The 20,205-nt window shown below is 34.1% G+C and overlaps 2 protein-coding genes across 7 annotated transcripts; both read left to right on the forward strand.

Moving 5' to 3' along the window:
- Window positions 1-1,065: 1,065 nt before the first annotated feature.
- Window positions 1,066-3,410, forward strand: LOC115721873 (purple acid phosphatase 2). Of its 6 annotated transcripts, none has more exons than XR_009684502.1 (6): window positions 1,066-1,432; window positions 1,546-1,590; window positions 1,686-1,794; window positions 2,562-2,653; window positions 2,780-2,964; window positions 3,056-3,410. XR_009684502.1 is itself a non-coding variant. In XM_030650966.2 (6 exons), exons 3-6 carry the CDS (start codon window positions 2,638-2,640, stop codon window positions 3,387-3,389), a joined length of 426 nt encoding a protein of 141 aa, XP_030506826.1. In that variant the 5' UTR covers window positions 1,126-1,433; window positions 1,730-1,794; window positions 2,562-2,637; the 3' UTR covers window positions 3,390-3,410. The 6 variants fall into 6 exon arrangements, 4 of the variants coding, with proteins under 4 accessions (XP_030506826.1, XP_060960058.1, XP_030506824.1 ...); XM_030650966.2 differs by lacking the exon at window positions 1,546-1,590 and having other exon boundaries at window positions 1,126-1,433; window positions 1,730-1,794; window positions 3,056-3,164; window positions 3,274-3,410; XM_061104075.1 differs by having other exon boundaries at window positions 1,127-1,433; window positions 1,549-1,794; window positions 3,056-3,164; window positions 3,274-3,410.
- A 2,821-nt stretch (window positions 3,411-6,231) lies between these two features.
- On the forward strand, window positions 6,232-16,920 carry LOC115722888 (uncharacterized). The gene is made up of 8 exons (XM_030652241.2): window positions 6,232-6,679; window positions 7,140-7,184; window positions 7,310-7,439; window positions 14,609-14,678; window positions 14,766-14,814; window positions 15,042-15,139; window positions 15,516-15,654; window positions 15,926-16,920. Exons 1-8 carry the CDS (start codon window positions 6,251-6,253, stop codon window positions 16,082-16,084), a joined length of 1,119 nt encoding a protein of 372 aa, XP_030508101.2. The 5' UTR covers window positions 6,232-6,250; the 3' UTR covers window positions 16,085-16,920.
- Window positions 16,921-20,205: the final 3,285 nt, after the last annotated feature.

Below are 20,205 nucleotides of genomic sequence, written 5' to 3' on the forward strand. Positions count from 1 at the left end.
CCAAAAATAAAATTTTATAGTCATTTGAAAGTAGCCTATACTCACCTGTGGTTGCCACAATTTTTAAATTTTGTAGACAGTACTAAGAGCGCCCTTCACTCAATAGCTTCTTAAACTTAGAAACTAAATTTCTTCGTATTGTTGCATGCATTAGATTTTCCTATAGGATAAATGGTAGACAGCTTGAGTATTTAATAATTGATAAGTAATTAAAGAAAAGTAATAGAGGGAAAATATGAATAAAATAATAATCACCTTCTCATCAATAAAAATCATATCAAGACTTATTAATTATATATATATAAAAAAAATACCGTATACAAAAAATCACTTCAATAAAAAAAAAAGTTTAATTAGTTAAATGACTATTGATAATATAAAATTTATAAAAAAATATGGCATTATTAGAAAGAATATTTCTATATCTAAATGTTATTAATTATACAGTATTTGGCAAAAGAATTAGTAGTAACTTGCTTAGTATTAAGAGACTCCTACATTCTACAAACTCTAATTTTTATGCTCCAACTATCTGTATCAGTATTTAAGTCACTAAGAAAAGAACACTCCATCATGAGAGAAGAAGAGAGAATATAAGAGAAAATAGAGAAGGTAAGTAGTAAATTGAAATATGAAATTAAGAGAAATAAGGTAGAATATATATAGTGATTTGTGATAGCAAAAAAAATTATAAAAAATAAAGTAAAAAAATCTTTTTTCAATTTAGAGTTGTGATGATATTTTTTAAATATAATTTTTTTAAAAAAATAATAAAATAGTAAGAAAATAGAACAAGTATAGGGTTTAGGGTTTAGGGTTTAGGGTTTAGGGTTTAGGGTTTAAAAGTGTCTATCTAACGACAATTCTTGGTTTAACGATGTTGTTTCGTTTCCTCCGTTAACTTTAACAGAATATTCCAATTAATTTATATTATTTTTTTAACAAAAATTTATTCAAAAAAACAAACATTCCGTTAACATAATATTATTTTATTAAAAAAAACACAATGAAACTAATGCATAACCTAATTTCCTAGAAAATTGTGAGCTTGATAGCGATAATGAAACTAATTCTCCTAAAATTGTGATTCCATTCGTACCGTTTATACAAACTACAAGAATCAACTCTTTTCTAGGGGCATTTCAATTCATGCGTCCATAATTAGTTGTTATTACAGACGCAATAATTAGTGAATTGGACTGCAAAAGAGTGAAGGGATGAGATTAATTTTGTAGGCGCTACAAAAATGTCTACAAAAGTAAATATATATTTCCAGGCGCCTTAAAAGCATCCACAATTAAGTTTTTCCTTACACAGACGAGTCTTTCACTTAGGCTCATTTTATGACCATTCATCGTCATTGTTGCCACTGCCGTTGCATCTCCATTACTATCACCACTGGTTCTTCATCGCCATTGTCGTTGCCTCCACTGGTATTATTACTCTTACATTTTCCTTTTCATTTTGTGTTCTTTCTCTAATTTTCCGATTAAATTACTTATGGATGATTTTGTGTTCTTTCTCTAATCTTCGTTTTTTAATCCGGAGTCGTCGTTGGAATATCGTTGTTGGTGCTACCTCTCCGTTAACGTCTCCATTTTTGCTGCTTCTCTTCTCTATAAATTTCTCTCTCTATCTCTCTGTCACCTTATCTCCATTTTTTTTTTGGTTCCCCTATATCTTAGGGTTTTGCGATTGAAATCACTGGCTTTCCTCCTTCTTTATTCAGCCAAGAACACCAAAGAATCAAGGGATTTGTCTTTAAGATTTGCTCACCATTTTCCAAGATTCAAGGTAAACTTTGCTACCTCTCCATTTCGAAATTCCCCTCATTTCTTAGACAGAATATTTTTTCATTGTTCTCTTGATTCTCGAACATTTTTGAACTTGATGTCGGAATTATTGAAACTTGATTTGGAATTTTGACCTTGAATGGTTTGTTGTTGCTGAGTGGGTATGTTGAATAGAGTTGGAAATTTTTTACTATTTTTGTTGTGGGATTCGGATCATTTTGGAGTTTGAATTGTTGTAGGTGAAATATTTGGCTCTTTTATTGTTTTTTTTATCATGGTCGTGGCCCATGAGATAGATTTTAGAATATGGATGGTGTTGATTGGCTATGGTTGTACATTTGACAACACATTGAGGCCTTGAACTTAATGTAGGATTAAGGAGTTCACTAAGTGTTTGATGTTTGGTCTTGGTAGAGTAACTTTAAAAATATATTCTTTTGCTATAAAAATTTTGGTTATTCATAATATACCTTAATTGGTTTATTTAATCCTTATAAAAAAGGCAACCATATACGTTTTTTTACATAATTGTATACCCCTGTTTTAAAAGACAAAAGCAACAAAATTGAAGGTATGATAAACAATAAATCTTTTCTGTTTTTCTTTTAATTATGCCATTATATAGTATTAATTTTTTTTTAATAAAAATTACATGTATCCAATTTTACAGGGAACACTATATTAAATTCCAGAGTAAAGTCATAACGATTTGCCATTATATATGTATATTTATCTTTTGCTGAGTTTTGATTTTGGGAAAATGGTCAGATTAATTGCAGACAAGCAGAGGTTGAACCTGAGAGAATACGAGTTGGTGTCACTATTGAGGCACATAGCATTTTGTATGCATTATCTGAAACGTAATCTCTTGTTTCTTTGCTGGGATTTCTTTATTAAACCACTTTAGTATCATTTAGTAGTTTTTATATTGTGACTTTCGGGGTTTGAATAATATTTATGTGATTTAAAGTTCATATATACACAAGGAGATCATGTGGGCGAGGGTGTGATTGTCTCTTGGATTACTCCAAATGAACCTGGCTCAAGTACACTACTTTACTGGTCAGAAAAGAGCCACCTGAATTACAGTGCCCAGGGCATTTTTATTACTTACAGCTACTTCAACTACACTTCTGGTTACCTCCATCACTGCACCATTGACGATTTGGAGGTAAGTAGTAGTATTATTTATCAATTAATTACCCCCCAATTCATTATTTTGTGATCCATATCATATGATTGTCTTGTGCTTATAATTGCAGTTTGACACCAATTTCTATCAAGTTGGAATTGGTAATACCACAAGGAAATTTTGGTTTATTACTTTTCCAGGTCTTGGTCCGGATGTTCCCTACACTTTTGGCATTATTGGTAACCATACCTAAATCATATATTTGATTTCAATTTGTAATAAGGTTTCATTTAATGTTTGATCTTCAATATAAAATGGCCTTACTTATTTTTTTGGGGGGGAGGGCAGGGGATATTGGCCGATCTCATGATTCAAACAGAACACTTACACATTATGAGTTAAACCCTGCAAAAGGGCAAATCGTATTGTTTGTTGGGGACATTATGTATAGTACGGTGAATTAATTAAGTATTTTTTTTTTGGCATTTCACAATTTTATTGTTAAGTCTATAGAAAATTAAAAACTCCTTCAATAATGAATTTTTTTAATTTTTTTTCCTTTTCATTTAATAAATCTTCTCTCTTAATTATCAAAATTATATGTTTCTTTTTAATTTTGAAAACTTCTTATATTATTTTCTTTGATTTAATAAACCTTAAGCATTATTTTTTCTAATATATATCAACAATATTAAAATTTAATTTTATGAATTTATTATTATTGCTTTTAAATATTTTATTAACATTTTGAGTTTAATTTTTATTTCTTAAAAATTTACACAATATATATTTTTTTTTATTTTTTTTCAATATATTACATAATTATACATTCTCTTTCTTCAAATTATTATTATTATTTCTACAATTATCACTCTATATTGAGCATTATTTATTTTAAAATTACGTATGACATTTGAAAAAAAAAACCATAACTATAACTAAAACCTAAAATAAAACTAACTATACGTGGCTAGACACGTAACTTTTGCCTATTATATTTATATATATTGATTTTTTTAAAAAAATATATCTTTTTTAAATAAAAAAACCAAAACGTGAGAATTAATTTAAATTTAGAGTTATGATATATATATAGATAAATATTAATAAAAATTAAAAAATGAGAGAATTAAGGAGAGTAGAGATAGTGCTATTTGAAGTGATTTTGAACCACCACGTCACCGCCTCATACTTCTCCTTTATATATATATAGATATATAGATTAAACTAGGTGATTGTTACGTGCCAAGCCACGTAGTGTTGGTTTTATTTAATATTTTAGTTTTTTATTTGAATTAATAATTAAAATAGTATAATTTTTGAACGATTTGTTTTATAAAAATAAAATATGTGTCAGTATATTTAGTAAGTAAAATATAGTTGTGTTATAATAATGTATGTTATTAATAGTAAAATGTACATTAATCTTCTAATTGAAAAAAGTTCTATTATCTCATTTCATATCTAATAATAGCTACACAACTATATATTTATAGACTTTCACATTCTTTACAAATTACTAATAAGCACCAATAATATTTTCATATTCTAATATTTTTTAACCTTCTCCTCTTGGTGGTAAAATTAAAAATAAAACTAAAAATAAGCACAAACATATAAGGTAAATACTAATTACAGCCCATTTTATCTTTTTTTTTTTATTATTTTTTTAAGCCAAGCCCAAAATTCTCTAAGCCAACACAATCAATCTTTTTTTATATTATCTTTTCTAAATATTTTATCTATATTTTTCTTTTTTAAAAAATAAATAAAAAAATTATTAATATTCTCTCAAGATAGGTTTGTTAGAGAGATATGTGGTTAAGATGATTTTTTTAATTTAAAAAGAGATTATTAATATTTAAAAGATTTTTTATTTAAAAGATTGTTTAATTTTTTGGGTTTAATTATTGGGTTAATTTTTTAACGGGAGATCAAACCTAATCGTTAAATTTAACAGAATATTCTTTTATTTTTAAGTATATTCTGTTAAACCAAGAATGTTAAACCAAGAAATGCCGTTTTTAATATATAAAGATATATATATATATATATATATATATATATACACTAGGAGAAAGTTACGTGCAATGCACGTATACTTAGTTTTATGTTAGGTGCTCTATAATTTAATTGAGAAAGATTCAATAAATAATCATATAATTTAAAATGGTTTAAAAACTAATTTTAATTAGTGTGTCGGGTTATTTGAAAATCAATAGTGAAAAGTCAAATTTAAAATTTGTAGAAAGAGAAGAGGAGAATAGAGATTAGCTTGAAATATATTTAAAAAATAATAATGCTACACACTTACTATGGACACTTAACTCGAGCCGGACATATGAAAGAAAGAATATAAAAAACAAGAAATATGATAGCTTCCAAATAATATTATAACAAAGCAATGCTCTCCAAATTTATCTTAATATCATTCTTCTCTTGAAGCCTCTCATCAATCTCATAGCACTCCATGATAGATTCAACAAAATATATGTGTTTATGTATATCTGGATTCAACAAAATATATGTGTTTATGTATATCAAATGGACAATTCATGCTCAACTAAAGCTATATATATATACTGTTATGATTACATCAACCCAAATATTTTTACGTGCTATAACCGAATTATAAAAATTAAAAAGTATAATTTGAGATATATGGACTAAAATCATCCAAATAAACAAATAAATTAGTTACACATAGAATTATAAATGATACTTTTTTTAGAGTGTGTTTGAAGCTTATGTGAAAATAATATCACATGAGAACAATATATAATATTGTATATATATATATATATATAAATAATATCAGTTTAAATGAGATTTGTTTTATTTTTATTTTATTATTTTATTATATATAAATAATATTTTATTATTTTATTAAATATAAATAAAAAATCACACCCATGAATTTCTCATAAACCAAGAATTCAGTTATATAGACACACTTTATATAGAATAGATATAGATAGTTAGTTATTTTATTATCTATATTTATGTAAAATTTTAAAATAAATTTTTTAATAGAAAAATAACTACTTGATATCAAAAATAACTAAATAGCTAAATATCTTAGTCATATCAAAAATAATTAAATAAATAGTTATTTTTTTCAAAACTCCCAAAAAGCTTTCTGGAAATAATATTTTTTTAAATTTTATTTTATTTTCGATAATTATTTTGAATTCGGTATTTATACTAATGTGACAGAATGATATTTATGTAAATAATTTTTTTAAAAAGTATTTTAATAAATAAAATTAATTTTAAGTATAATATTTAAAAAACTCTAAAATAATAAATAAAAAATCTTTAAGTTATGGGCGAAGATAAGTGCTTAGTTGTGACTCAGTTGGATAGTGTCGGAAAGTGTGAGCTCAAGTTCACGGCGTCGGCAATGGCTGCCGTTACCTCTCTTCTTCCATTCAATCTTAACTCTCCGGTTATGTCGACAAAGCCCCGAGCTGTTCTTGACAGCGCTAGCAAAATGCGAGTGTCTTATGGATTGAAGCAGGGGCAGTCCCGTCTTTTTCACGAGCTCCCATCTGGGCTGAATATAGAGTTAATTGTACAGAAGGGTGTTGTAGATAATAAAGACCCAGATGATAAATGCCAGACAAGAATTGATAACCCATCTCTGGTTTTTGTTCATGGAAGCTATCATGCTGCTTGGTGCTGGGCTGAACACTGGTTACCCTTCTTTTCATCACATGGCTACGATTGCTATGCTCTTAGCTTGTTGGGCCAGGTTCTTTCTCTCATCTTACCTTCTCCTTTTCATCAAGGCTGTCAAATCCGTTTCTTTTCATCTTTAATGAATCGTTAAATGATTGATTTTCAATGTTAATTCAAGTTTTTCTATTACATTTTGTTGAGATAATGTTTAGAATTTGTTGTTTGTTTTATTAAATTTGAATTCCAAAAAAAAAACAGAAAGGAAAGAAAGAGTAAGAAGGAGATTGTTTGTACGACTCTTAAGTGTGAATTATGGTCACATTGAACAATAATGTCCTGTCTAAAGATCAATATATGTCTATACAAACATGCTTGATAGAAGAAATTTTAACATTGCAACTATTGATTACTACATCTCACTATAGTACTAAGTTGGACTTTAGTAATGAAGTCACATGACACAACAAACAATAGCAAGATTTTTTTCTGATTATGGTATTCTGATGCTGGTTTTACTACTCCTAATTGATCAGGGTGAAAGTGATGCGCCTACTGATTCTGTTGCCGGTACACTACAGGTATCTTTGCTTTTGGTCTGCAAGGAACATGAGTTAGTTCGATTTTTTATTTTCTTTTGTCTCAGAATTGCCATATCGGATAGAGTGATATTCTTATTTCCTTTCTACACCAATTTCTGCAGTAGACTCATGTAGGTGATATTGCTCACTTTATCCATCGTACACTCAAGTCACCACCAGTATTGCTTGGACATTCATTTGGTGGGCTTATTATTCAGTACTATATTGCAAGTATTAAGAATGGCCGAAGTTTAGGTAACCTTCTACTCCATATGTTTGTACCGTGTTATCGTTAAATGCTCAAGAGATGCATTTTCAGCCATAATTTTTGGTAATTTTTGCAATGTGAGTTTAACTGAATTACTGTTATAGAAATGACTTCAAGAAAATAATATGTACAAAAAACACAGCACAACATAGCACATTAAAAAAAAATGCCCAAGACAAAAGACCTGAAACTGAAAGAACTGCAAAGAGATAACTAAGAGTGTTTGATCATTTCAAGTGCCTCACAATCCACTTTGGTGCTCTTGATGATTCCTGTGTTATTTGTAATAAATTGACCAAGGACACTCATTGCATATGCCAAATTGATAAGCCCCTGGTTAGATTTGTTTACCATAGAAAAAGAGGGGCCTAAAGGCCACACTTATGTCTTTAGTTGAATTTTATTCAAATTGTTTTAAGGGTTGAATTGTCTTTTTGTATTGGTCACTTGGGTTTAATTAGAGCTGCTGATGTGGTAGGCTTATTATGTATATATATAAGAGATTAGAACTCATTATAGGAGGGAATTAAGTATTAAGAGAAGTCTTTTGGAGAGAACAACCCTCTCGAAAGGTTGTGTACTTGGGAGAGACTAGCCTCTCGAAAGCTAAGTGTAATTTGATCATTATTCATAAATAAAAGACAATTCTTTGAGGGATTTCATTCAGGGAATTCGAATACTTGATAGCAGATTTCTAATCTAAGAAATTCTATCAATTTGGTGCGGTGAACTGCGGACAATGCCGAAGAAACCAGCAGAGAAGAGTCAATCGGAGTCCATCCTTGAAGAGGAGGCTTTGAAGTCAACGATGCAATCGGTCCAAGAATCAATTCTGGAATCGGTCACGGAAACTGTCACAAATTCCGTCAAGAGGATTATTAATGACTAGGTGAGTGAAATGAGTCGCCAGTTTCATGAACAATTGCAGCAGCAGCTACAGCTTATTTTGGAGGCTCTAGAACAGTCAAGAAAGGTCCAAGAACGACCAAGAAATGATCACGGACAATCAAGAAGCGTCCAAGAACATATGGAAGAAGTCTTCCGCCGATCCGACACTCGAGATGCGTCTGAGGAAAAGAGTCCTGGTGCTTCCCGCATCTTCAACAGTGGCAGAAATCCAATAATAGTGGATGCCCCAATGGAACGAAATTATTACAATCCCCATCATCAAAACGATCAGCGGCTCCGTAAACTCAAGATGCCAACCTTTGAAGGGGAAAATCCCGACGGGTGGATTATGCAAGCAGAGCGATTTTTTGCTTCCTGCCATTACAGCGAGGAAGAAAAGGTAGAGGCAGCGTTTATCTCTTTTTCGGGTGACGCACTCCTTTGTATTAATATGAGAATAAAAAGCGAGCAATCTTGAGTTGGGAGGAGATGAAACGATTGGTGTTAAGGCACTTTCGAGATACACGGGCTGGTTCTTTATATGATCAATTTGTGGCGGTAAGGCAAGAGGGTACAGTGATCGAGTTCAAGAGGCAATTTATTCGACTTTTGGCTCCTCTAGAAAATGTCTCACCTGAAATACAACTTAGTACTTTCATTAATGGCCTTCGTCCCACTATCCGCGCGAAACTCCGTGTGCAACGACCAAGAAATATTGATGAGGCAATGGAAATTGCCCAAGACATTGAGGAAGAGTTGAACGCAACCACCCACTACAGACCAAAAGTTTCTGGTTTCAACCGCACCACGACACCACCACTTCATACTTCCTTTACCCCAGGGCATATGAAAGACACATACCAAAAACCAGCCGCCGAAATACGAAAATATACCGACAGTCAGATTCAATACAAGCGAGAGAAGGGCCTTTGCTTTCGTTGCGATGATAAATGGTCGCCGGGACATCGCTGCAAACAAAAAGAGATAAATATGGTAATTATCGCTGATGAAATTGAAGGTATCAATTCAGAACAAGGTTCGGAAGAGGCTAACGAGGGTGTGGCTGATTTAGAAATGGCAGAACTCAAGGGTACAGTGGAAGTCTCTCTACAATCAGTAGCGGGTCTTTCTTCAAATAAGACTATGAAATTGAAGGGGCTGATTGAACAATGTGAAGTGGTCATCTTAATTGATCCCGACGCCACACACAATTTCATCTCTCAAGTGTTGGTGGATAAACTCAAGCTTCCTATTGTTAAGACCTGTCAATATGGTGTTACAATGGGCAATGGAGATTCCATGCGCAATGAAGGGATATGCAAAAATGTCCACCTACACTTACAAGGGGTAGAAATTTTTGATGATTTCCTACCTTTAAAATTGGGGAGTGCTGATGTTATTTTGGGACTTCAATGGTTGGCAACTCTAGGGATGACACACACGGATTGGAAACTTCAAACGATGCAATTCCAAATTGGCAGCCAACAAGTTACTATCAAAGGAGACCCTTCTCTTGAGAGAAGTCTCGTCTCGCTTAAGACCATGTCTAAAACAATGTATGTAGAGGGGAATGGCCTTTTAATTGAATTTAATTTTGGGGGCCTAGAGGAGAACCAAACAGCCAGCGATACTCCGGAGTTCCTTCAACTGATTTTGCTCAAACATGAAGGGGTCTTTGCTCAACCTAGTGGCTTACCACCAGTTCGAAACCATGAACATGCCATCAATTTACAACCAGGTGCATCTCCAGTGAGTGTGCGACCCTACCGATACCCACATTTTCAGAAATCAGCAATTGAACAATTCATGAAAGATATGATGGCCACTGGCATCATACAACCAAGTAACAGCCCTTTCTCAAGTCCGGTGCTATTGGTAAAAAAGAAAGATGGCTCATGGCGATTTTGCAGCGACTACCGGGCACTCAACCGTGTCACCATTCCAGATAAGTACCCTATTCCAGTCATTGATGAATTACTTGATGAACTTCATGGTGCCTCAATTTTTTCTAAATTGGACTTGAAATCAGGTTATCATCAAATACGTGTCAAGGCTGAAGATGTTCACAAGACAGCATTCCGAACTCATGATGGGCATTACGAATTCTTAGTCATGCCTTTTGGGATGACCAACGCACCAGCTACATTCCAATCATTAATGAATAGCATATTCAGACCCCATCTTCGCCACTCGATTCTCGTCTTCTTTGATGATATATTGGTTTACAGCAAATCCGTGAAAGAACACCAAAAACACTTAGATGAGGTCTTACAAATCCTAGCCCAAAATCAGCTCTACGTCAACAAAAAAAAAATGTGACTTTGGGAAAGCTGAAATATCCTATTTAGGACACATAATCTCCAACAAGGGAGTGGCAGCCGACCCTGATAAAGTGAAGGCCATGTTGGACAGGCCTACACCTAAAACTTTGAAAGCTTTGAGAGGATTCCTTGGCCTTACCGGGTACTACAGGAAGTTTGTGGAAGGCTACGCTCGGGTGGCTCAACCACTAACTGACCAATTAAAAAAGGACCAGTTTAATTGGAACCAATTGGCAGATGAGGCATTCCAGGAACTCAAGCTTAAGATGACTCAAGTTCCTGTCCTATCATTACCAGACTTCTCAAAACCGTTTGTGATCGAAACAGATGCCTCCGGTCATGGGTTAAGGGCGGTTCTTCTTCAAAACCAGCAACCTATTGCGTATTTCAGCCAAGTTTTAGGGGCCCAAGCTAGAAGAAAATCGATATATGAGAAGGAATTAATGGCTATTGTTTATGCTATTTCCAAATGGAGACCGTATCTAATGGGCAAAAAATTTTTAGTTAGAACCGACCAACAAAGTCTTAAATACTTGTTGGAGCAGCGGGTAATTGGAACGGAGTATCAAAAATGGGTCTCTAAACTAATGGGCTTAGATTTTGACATTGAGTATAAATGTGGAGCTAGTAATAGGGTCGCCGATGTTTTGTCTCGCCAAACAGATGTCGCTGACTTGCAGGTTTTGGTGACAACCGAATGGCCACTTTGGCTAGAAATTCAACAAGAAATAGCCGTTGACCCTTTTTTGGTACAACTCCGTGCCGATCTTCAATCAGGCCAACACCAACACCATGGGTTTACCATCCTAGATGGCAGCCTCTATTACAAAAATCGTCTAGTCATTCCAAAAAAATCTAACAGTATTTTACAAATTTTGGATGCATTTCACAAGAGTCCGATTGGGGGTCATTCAGGTGAGCTGAAAACTTACAAGCGTATTGCAGCTGAATTGTATTGGGAAGGAATGCGCAGTGATATTCAAGACTTTGTTCGTAGGTGCTCAGTGTGCCAACAAAATAAACTCCTCACCACTTAACTTGCTGGATTACTACAGCCGCTGCCACTTCCAGCACAAGTTTGGGACGAAGTCACAATGGATTTCATTGAGGGTCTTCCCAAATCTGAAGGAGGAGATACAATAATGGTAGTTGTGGACCGTTTGACCAAGTATGCTCATTTTCTCAAGCTTAAACATCCTTTTACTGCCGTAACAGTGGCTGACCTTTTTATGCGTGAAGTTGTGCGGCTACATGGTCTGCCCATTTCCATCATTACTGACCGAGATAGGATTTTTGTGAGTCATTTTTGGACCCACCTATTTAAGCTGCAAGGAACATTCCTCAAACGAAGCACGGCGTATCATCCCCAAACTGATGGTCAAACAGAAGTGCTTAATCGATGCTTGGAAACATACCTCCGCTGCTTCACATATGAACACCCGAGACAATGGTCAAAGTGGCTGTCTTGGGCTGAGTATTCATATAACACATCTTACCACACGTCTCTCAAATCCACACCCTTTCGGGCATTATATGGTCGAGATCCACCACCCATATTACCTTATAAAAAAGGTATTGCAGTGGTTTCGTCAGTGGATGAGCTGCTGGCTGCAAGAGATGAGATCTTAGATGATTTGAGGATGCATCTCTTACGTGCACAACAGAGAATGAAAGCTCAAGCGGACCGAAAACGCCGTCCAGAAGAGTTTAAAGTGGGGGACAAGGTGTTTTTAAAAATCAGACCTTACAAACAACGCACCTTAGCCAAACGATCCAATGAAAAGCTCTCTGCTCGATACTATGGCCCTTATTCCGTTCTACAAAGGGTTGGGGCCGTGGCTTATAAGCTCCAGCTACCGGATTCGGCAACAATACACCCGGTTTTCCATGTCTCCCAGCTCCGTCGAGCCATTGGTGATGTCCACTCTTCTCCCACGATTCCACCGCAACTTACATCAGACCTAGAATTGCACGTTGAGCCCGAGACAGTGCTTCAACATCGTTTTACAACCACGGGCACCCTTGCTGATTCTGACGTGTTAATCAAGTGGAAATCTTTACCCGAATTTGAAGCTACATGGGAAAATTTCTCAGCTATGGATACTCGCTTCTCAAATTTTCACCTTGAGGACAAGGTGAAGGTTTTTTTGGGGGGGGGGGGGGGGGGGGGTATTGATAAGCCCCTGATTAGATTTGTTTACTATAGAAAAAGAGGGGCCTAAAGGCCACACTTATGTCTTTAGTTGAATTTTATTCAAATTGTTTTAAGGGTTGAATTGTCTTTTTGTATTGGTCACTTGGGTTTAATTAGAGCTGCTGATGTGGCAGGCTTATTATGTATATATATAAGAGATTAGAACTCATTATAGGAGGGAATTAAGTATTAAGAGAAGTCTTTTGGAGAGAACAACCCTTTCGAAAGGTTGTGTACTTGGGAGAGACTAGCGTCTCGAAAGCTAGGTGTGATTTGATCATTATTCATAAATAAAAGACAATTCTTTGAGGGATTTCATTCAGGGAATTCGAATACTTGATAGCAGATTTCTAATCTAAGAAATTCTATCACAAATATAGTCTACTATACACCATTCCAAAAAATAGAGTTTTCTTTTGGACCCTTATTTTCTATTCTTCCTTTTGAACCAGTGTGATCTTCTTTTGCTTGTATTATTCTATTGAGTTCTTTCGCACGAACTGCAAACTGTACTTCTCCCAAAGTTATGGCATGTTCCCCACCATATAACTTGGCATCTCTTAAGTGCTTATATGCTTGTGGTGAGCATTCACTAAGATTTATGGTTGGCCTTCATTATCCAGCTTAACATCAATGTTCTCAAGACATCTATTCTTTTGTTAAACTCATCAATCTGTGGTATGAGAGAGCCTATTTTTCACTCATTTTGAACGAGAAGGATAAGCCCTTAATATGTTTCCTTTTGGACCCTTATATTCTTTCGAGAAAGTATTCAAGGCATATCACTTTCAACCTTAAAGCATCAACCATTCCTGCTACACCAATATAACTCTTCACTTTATACTCCATCAACCGAAGTCATTCTTATCATAGCATGCCTCAGTGTTGAATTTTGTTGTGACCACTGCCATGATTATTTCCTACTCACAATACCACTTGTTAATTAAAATTACTTAAAGAAATGTTATGAAAATTATTTCCAACAGAGGACACCACTCCACAAATTATGAAGTCACAATTACACAGAACAAAATACCAAGACAAGAAATTGTAAACCGAAAGAACACCAAAGCAAATAAATAAACCAACACAATAGATATTGAGGCTCAATCATGATTGAACTATGTCCATGGGAGGTAGTCAAAATCCACCAACAATCAAGAGTACAAGGCTTCAAGCTTTTAGTTGTTTGCACACAAATTTCTCACTATTCTCAGTATCACAATCTCACTTATTTCACATGTTCTCATACCAAAACCTTTCACTCTTTCCTTTCTTTCAAAGTTAATCTTTTCAGCTTAATTGAAACTAATATCAAGGTACTATTATATCAAGTACTAACCATTTCTTTAACTGTCTACAGAGCAAAGAAAAAAAAAAATTCAGGATAGAGTTGAAGTTAGTTCTTTTGAGTATGGCTAAAAACTGAAAAATAGCTCACACTTTCAAGGACAAATACATTTCTGCTCAGGTCGTCATTCTCAGACAAAACAAAAAAGAAACTCAATTTATATTACTACAGTTCTCATATAGAAACATGGATGCACGTCACAAATTTTCATAATCAATGTAGTAGGGAAAATTCGAGATTAACTTTCATAAAGCCTTAAGACACAATACTTACACTTTCTGTCAAACAACGACCTGTAAAGAAATGTGTCAAATGGTGATGTTAGGTTGATATCCTTTGGGTTTATTAGTATGTTTTTTCCCTGTGTATGTATACTCTACATTGATTTGAATCTGATTGAAGGGAAGGAAAATTTGTATCCTGAGCTTGGTGGTGCAGTACTTGTATGCTCTGTTCCTCCTTCGGGTAATAGGTACTTTCTAAGCCATCTTTTTTATATTTTTGGCTGTGATTTATTTTTGCTACACATCCAAAAGTGATAAGCCTTTCAAAATCTCAGTGGCTTGGTTTGGCGCTATCTGTTTTCCAAACCTATTGCAGCCTTTAAGGTATATATATTTATAATTATATCACCCACTCTTTTGAGAGAATAATGTGTGTAGTACTTTGGCTTTTGTCTCCATTGTATAAATAGTAAATATTCACCTCTACTCTGTCAATGTAAGAGTTCTATATCTTGCATAAGTTCATGCAGATTTTCCATGTATTTTACCAAATATAGAAATTGATCAATAGTACTATTAATAAGCGTTTTTCACTTGTACTTGTTAATTAGGTAACACGAAGCTTGGCAGCAAAAGCTTTCCAGACTTCTCTTCCACTCTGTAGAGAGACATTTTTCTCTGCAAATATGGAGGATCAACTGGTTTTACGGTATGCTTATTTTGACACCCATCATAATTATTTATTTCTATTTAAATATAAGAAATTTTTCTGCTAATCAATTTTGGGCCATGATAATGTCAATTCAATTAAATCAAGCATATGATGAACTTTCAATTTCATGGAACATTTGTAGTCACCTCATTCACTGTACCTTTTAACAATGTAAAATATTTATTGATTGTTCAAATAGTTATTCTAACGAGGGACCAAAACCTGTGAAATCTGGTTTCTGAAAAGCAGTAGAGCATAATTTTAATTTGGCATTCATTTAACGTAACAACTATATTTATTTCCGTTTGACGAATGCTTTTGTGCATATGAGTTTTCTGAAGTTGCATTACTAATTTCTTTTGTTTTCTTTCAGTTATCAGGAGCTAATGAAAGAAAGCTCGAGAATGCCCTTATTTGATCTGAGGAAGCTGAACGCGTCACTTCCAGTTCCTTCAGTTCCAAAATCTTCTATTGAGCTTCTTGTGTTGGGTGCAAAGAATGATTTCATACTGGTAAACATTCTGACTTTGTGATTACTATATCTTGTCATAATCTCTAGCAGTGTCGTAAAACATTAGGTTAGATGTTTCACTTACATGCATATGGCATCTTCATGGCCACATAATAACAACCATCAAACACTACTAATAGTATCTCAGTTGAATAACTTACCGATACGTTGTCATATGGTTTACATTTTAGTATCATTTTTTGGTTCTGAGATTTGCTTGAAGGAGAGGTTATCTAAATCAATTGGTGCTGGCTTTTTTATATTTTTGACAGGATACTGAAGGCCTCAATGAAACAGGCAAATTTTATGGCGTGTCACCAGTATGTGTGGAAGGGGTTGCCCATGACATGATGTTGGATTGTTCATGGGAGAAAGGTGCAAAAGTTATTCTATCATGGCTAAATGGTCTGAAGGAAAATGTACCACCTTAGTTTAGATATTCTTTTTCTTTGGGTTAATTGCAGGCAAATCAGCTGGTTAGTTAAACCCATGTTTTAGAGAGTACTATGTAATATTTTGCTTAAACCAGACAAGTGAATAGGTCCTAATGAAGTAATAAAATAACTTAATCATACCCACCCCTGAAAAGGTATCTGGTTCAAGCCCAAATATATGGGAAGAGTTGCTGTATATAGTCTATTTTGTAAATAGGGTTCTTAAGGCACTAAAAGGCCAATTCTTCCAAAGAAGAAAAAAAAAGACATATTCACTTTCATTCAGACCCGAACCAGAGAACTATCCACAAGACCACTTCATACGCCAAACTCGAGAAGAAGCTTTCAAAGGCGCGTGTACCATTACTTGTTATTCTACTAGTGATTTTGGGCAAGATCAATGTATAGTGATCAGTTATGATTGCCGGTACATAGTTTCAAGTTAGGCCTTACTTAAGTCTGGTCTCCTCTCCCAGGTCTCAGCTTCAGGCTCCCACTGATGAACGTATGAAAACGGCAAGCCAAGCAAATGCACGAACGTATTGGAGGCTTTCTCTGTTGCCTCTTGATGATACTTCTCTGTATTTTTTGTACTAAATTGACCAGGGACACTGATTGCATGTACCAAATACAGTCTACTAAACACCATTCCCTTTTACTCCCTCCATTTGTGTGTGAAACAATTGACATTTCAACATTGTCTTCATCACTCTCTGGGGCTTGAACTGTTATAAAATGTCGTCTTAAAGGGAGACAACTCTTGTAGCTCAATGTATTTACCTTTGAAGAACCTTTTCTACACGAGTACTTTGGAGCCAAGATGGCTTTTATCATGCCAATTTCTTCTGATGTTGAAGCCAACTTTCCTCTCTGCAAGTCTCATATTAGTTATATAAATATTTCTTTTAGGCTCTCCATCTAATCCTACAATAAATCGCAATTAGAAAGTTATAGTAGCGGATATGTAAGTATCTAAGAGGGACTTGAAATTAAGATCTCATGGGAGTAAATTATATGTGCCATTTGAGCTACTTTTTTTGGGTATTTATTTCATCACCACAATTCTGAATTTGAACTTAGCATTTGAGTACTATTCAAAACTTCACTTTTGCTTCACTACCAACATAACCCTTTCTCGTTTTTTTTTAATTAGCATGTACACAATCATCAGTTGCACTCAGAGCTCTAAATACAGGCCAACCTTTTAGGGTTTATAGGCTATATTAGGCCTACTTTTTAAAATATAAGTCGACATGACATGACCGACATTTAAAAAGATAAAAAAAATTAGCACAATTCAATACAAATTTTTGGAGGTACATAAATGTAGGTCGTGTCGGGTCCACCTGACTCACATTTACACCCCTAGTTGCACTTGGTAAACTGCATTTTTATCACGAATTGATTGAACAATTTTTTTTGGATAATGTTGACAATTCCCAACAACCATTGTACACTATAAATAGTGAAGTTCTTATGAAAGCATACCAATCAAACTTAACACTACAAGAGTAATTTGCGGCATAATCTCCATAAGTCCCTAGGTTTTTGCAATTAACCCCAATTCTTAAATTTTGGTGGTAAAACCACATAAATCTCAATACCGTTAGCAAAAATACTCCCCTATCTAACAGACCCCATTTTCTGTTTATGTGGCTCGGCAGCCCAAGTGCCAAGTGGACTTGCAAGTGCCAAGTCACCAAAATACCAATTAGGTGGCATTATCCATTGAAAACCTAGAAATATAACTTACAATTAAAATTAATTAATAATGTTACCTAAATTAAAACAAACCCCATTAAAATTAAAATAAATCCACAAAACTAGAATAAGAACCCCAAACCCAGATCTCACACCCATTTTCGTTTTAAATCAAAGGAAATCGAGAGAATGGGGTCGAAATCAAAGAAGAAGAGTAAGAATATAAAGTTCGAAGGGTTGAGGTACTCCTACCTGGATTCATCCTCCATTGTCGAAGGGGAAGAACAAAGCTAGTGAACATGTCCACGGGGCCTCACCTCTGCCGATGTGATCCCCCTAAGGTTGCAGAGATGAAAACATCTTGGACGAATAAGGTTCGTTAGATGCCCATTCCATCAGGTGAGATCTTATTGGCTTGATTATTTGCCCTATTTTTTGTGTTCTTCTTCTTTTTTTTTTCTTCTGATCAGAATTTTTTTTTTTTGGTTGTGGCAGCAAGTACAAGGGTGTAGTTTTTGGATGTGGTATGACCCACCCATGTGTGAAGGATCCTCGGTTGTTATTCTCTAACTGCTAAGGAAGATTCGAAATTTAGAGATGGAAGTTTCCAATTTATTTGAAGCTTTTAACAGCAAAGAAGGACATGAATTTGTGGAGAACCATATTAACAACAAAGAACAAACTGAATGCGTGGAGAGTTGTCATGATAGTACTCCCACCATTGATGGCTATCCAAATGCAAGATAAACCTGTGAATGTCAAAGGAGTGGAAATATTAGATGTTTTGTAATATGTATTGCAATATGTATTTTATTTTATTTTTTCAAATCATGAACAATGATGTGTAACTGAAAACACAAAGTGTCACTGATGTTGATCAATGAAAGAGTATGAAATGTAGTCATCTTTATTTTGATATAATCTCCTTTCCCATAAATAAATACCAGATGTTCATATTATGTGCATACTTTTGCACTGGACATGAAAATGTAATACAAAATACCTAACAAAAAACATAAATTAGGCTTAATAGTTAATTGTTTCTGCAATCCAAAACCATCAAGTGCACTAATTCAAAATACAACATCTTGTGCACTAATTGTTTCTACAATCCTAATACATTCCTAAGGACTAAGTCAAAATACTAATTCAAAATACTACATCAAAATGCTGCATCCTATGCATTAGACCCTCCGACATTGTTCAGTGGAGCAGATTCCAGCTCCATCACCTTGTGCAACAGTTCTTCTAGCCTTTGTACAAGTTGGAGGTGGTGGCTCATCAACGCTTCTTCTTCTTCTTTTCTTAGGTCTCCCTGGCAAAATGTTTTCTCCAGGAGGAAGAATTGGATTTTCTCCCATTTTTGGCCACTTGTCAGGACTTGGGACTGGAAAAATTGTGTTTGCTTAACTCTTTTTGAAAGCCTCTTTTTTGTAATAAGGGTGTACATAGAGATGGGAATTATGGTTGCACAACCAGATTGCAGCTAAGGCATGTCCACACGGTATGCCTGTTAACTCTTCTCTCATCATCCTCCTCATCTCCCCCATCAAAGCTTGAAGTTGTAGATTTAGAACCGTAGATGGTGTAGTTTTATTACGGTTATTTTCTTCTAGATCTTTTGATATGATTAAATTATGCAAAAATAATGTTAGAACTAGGGGTGTTCACGGATCGGTTTGGTCTGGATTTTCATAGTTTTTGAACCAAATCACTATAACAGTTTTTTGAATATTGGAAACTAAACAAGACCAATAAATTTCTCAAATCAAACCAAACCGTTAAGTAATTGTTAAGAACTAGGGGTGTTCACGGATCGGTTTGGTCTGGATTTTCATAGTTTTTGAACCAAATCACTATAACAGTTTTTTGAATATTGGAAACTAAACAAGACCAATAAATTTCTCAAATCAAACCAAACCGTTAAGAACGGTTTGGTTTGGTTCGAAACCACGATTTTTTTTTTTTAAGTAATTGTACTACTTTTTACTAAGTTTTTAATTTTATTTTTCAAAATATATATTTAACATGATAAGTAATAGATCTAACATGTAAATAACAATATAAAAATATTCTTAAAAGTCAAACACAACATAAAAATCTAAAATTCATGCAATAAAAAACTTAACACATAAAAAAGTTTAAAATTATACATATAATCATATATAAAATATATGTATAAATTAATTATTTATTATAAACAGTCCGGTCCGGTTTAACTGTTAACTATTTATTACGAACCACAACCGAACCATTACGCCGTAAACAGTCTGGATTAACCAAACCACCAAAAATGGTTTCTCTGGTTATGGTCTATAATGGTTCAGATTGTCGCAGTCCGGATTTAAATCGCGGTTTTCCAGTTTATGTGAACAATCCTAGTTAGAACAGATAAAGAAAGACCTCACCACACTCCC

The sequence above is a fragment of the Cannabis sativa genome, chromosome 9, assembly GCF_029168945.1.
Source record: "Cannabis sativa cultivar Pink pepper isolate KNU-18-1 chromosome 9, ASM2916894v1, whole genome shotgun sequence".
Classification (NCBI taxonomy): domain Eukaryota; kingdom Viridiplantae; phylum Streptophyta; class Magnoliopsida; order Rosales; family Cannabaceae; genus Cannabis; species Cannabis sativa.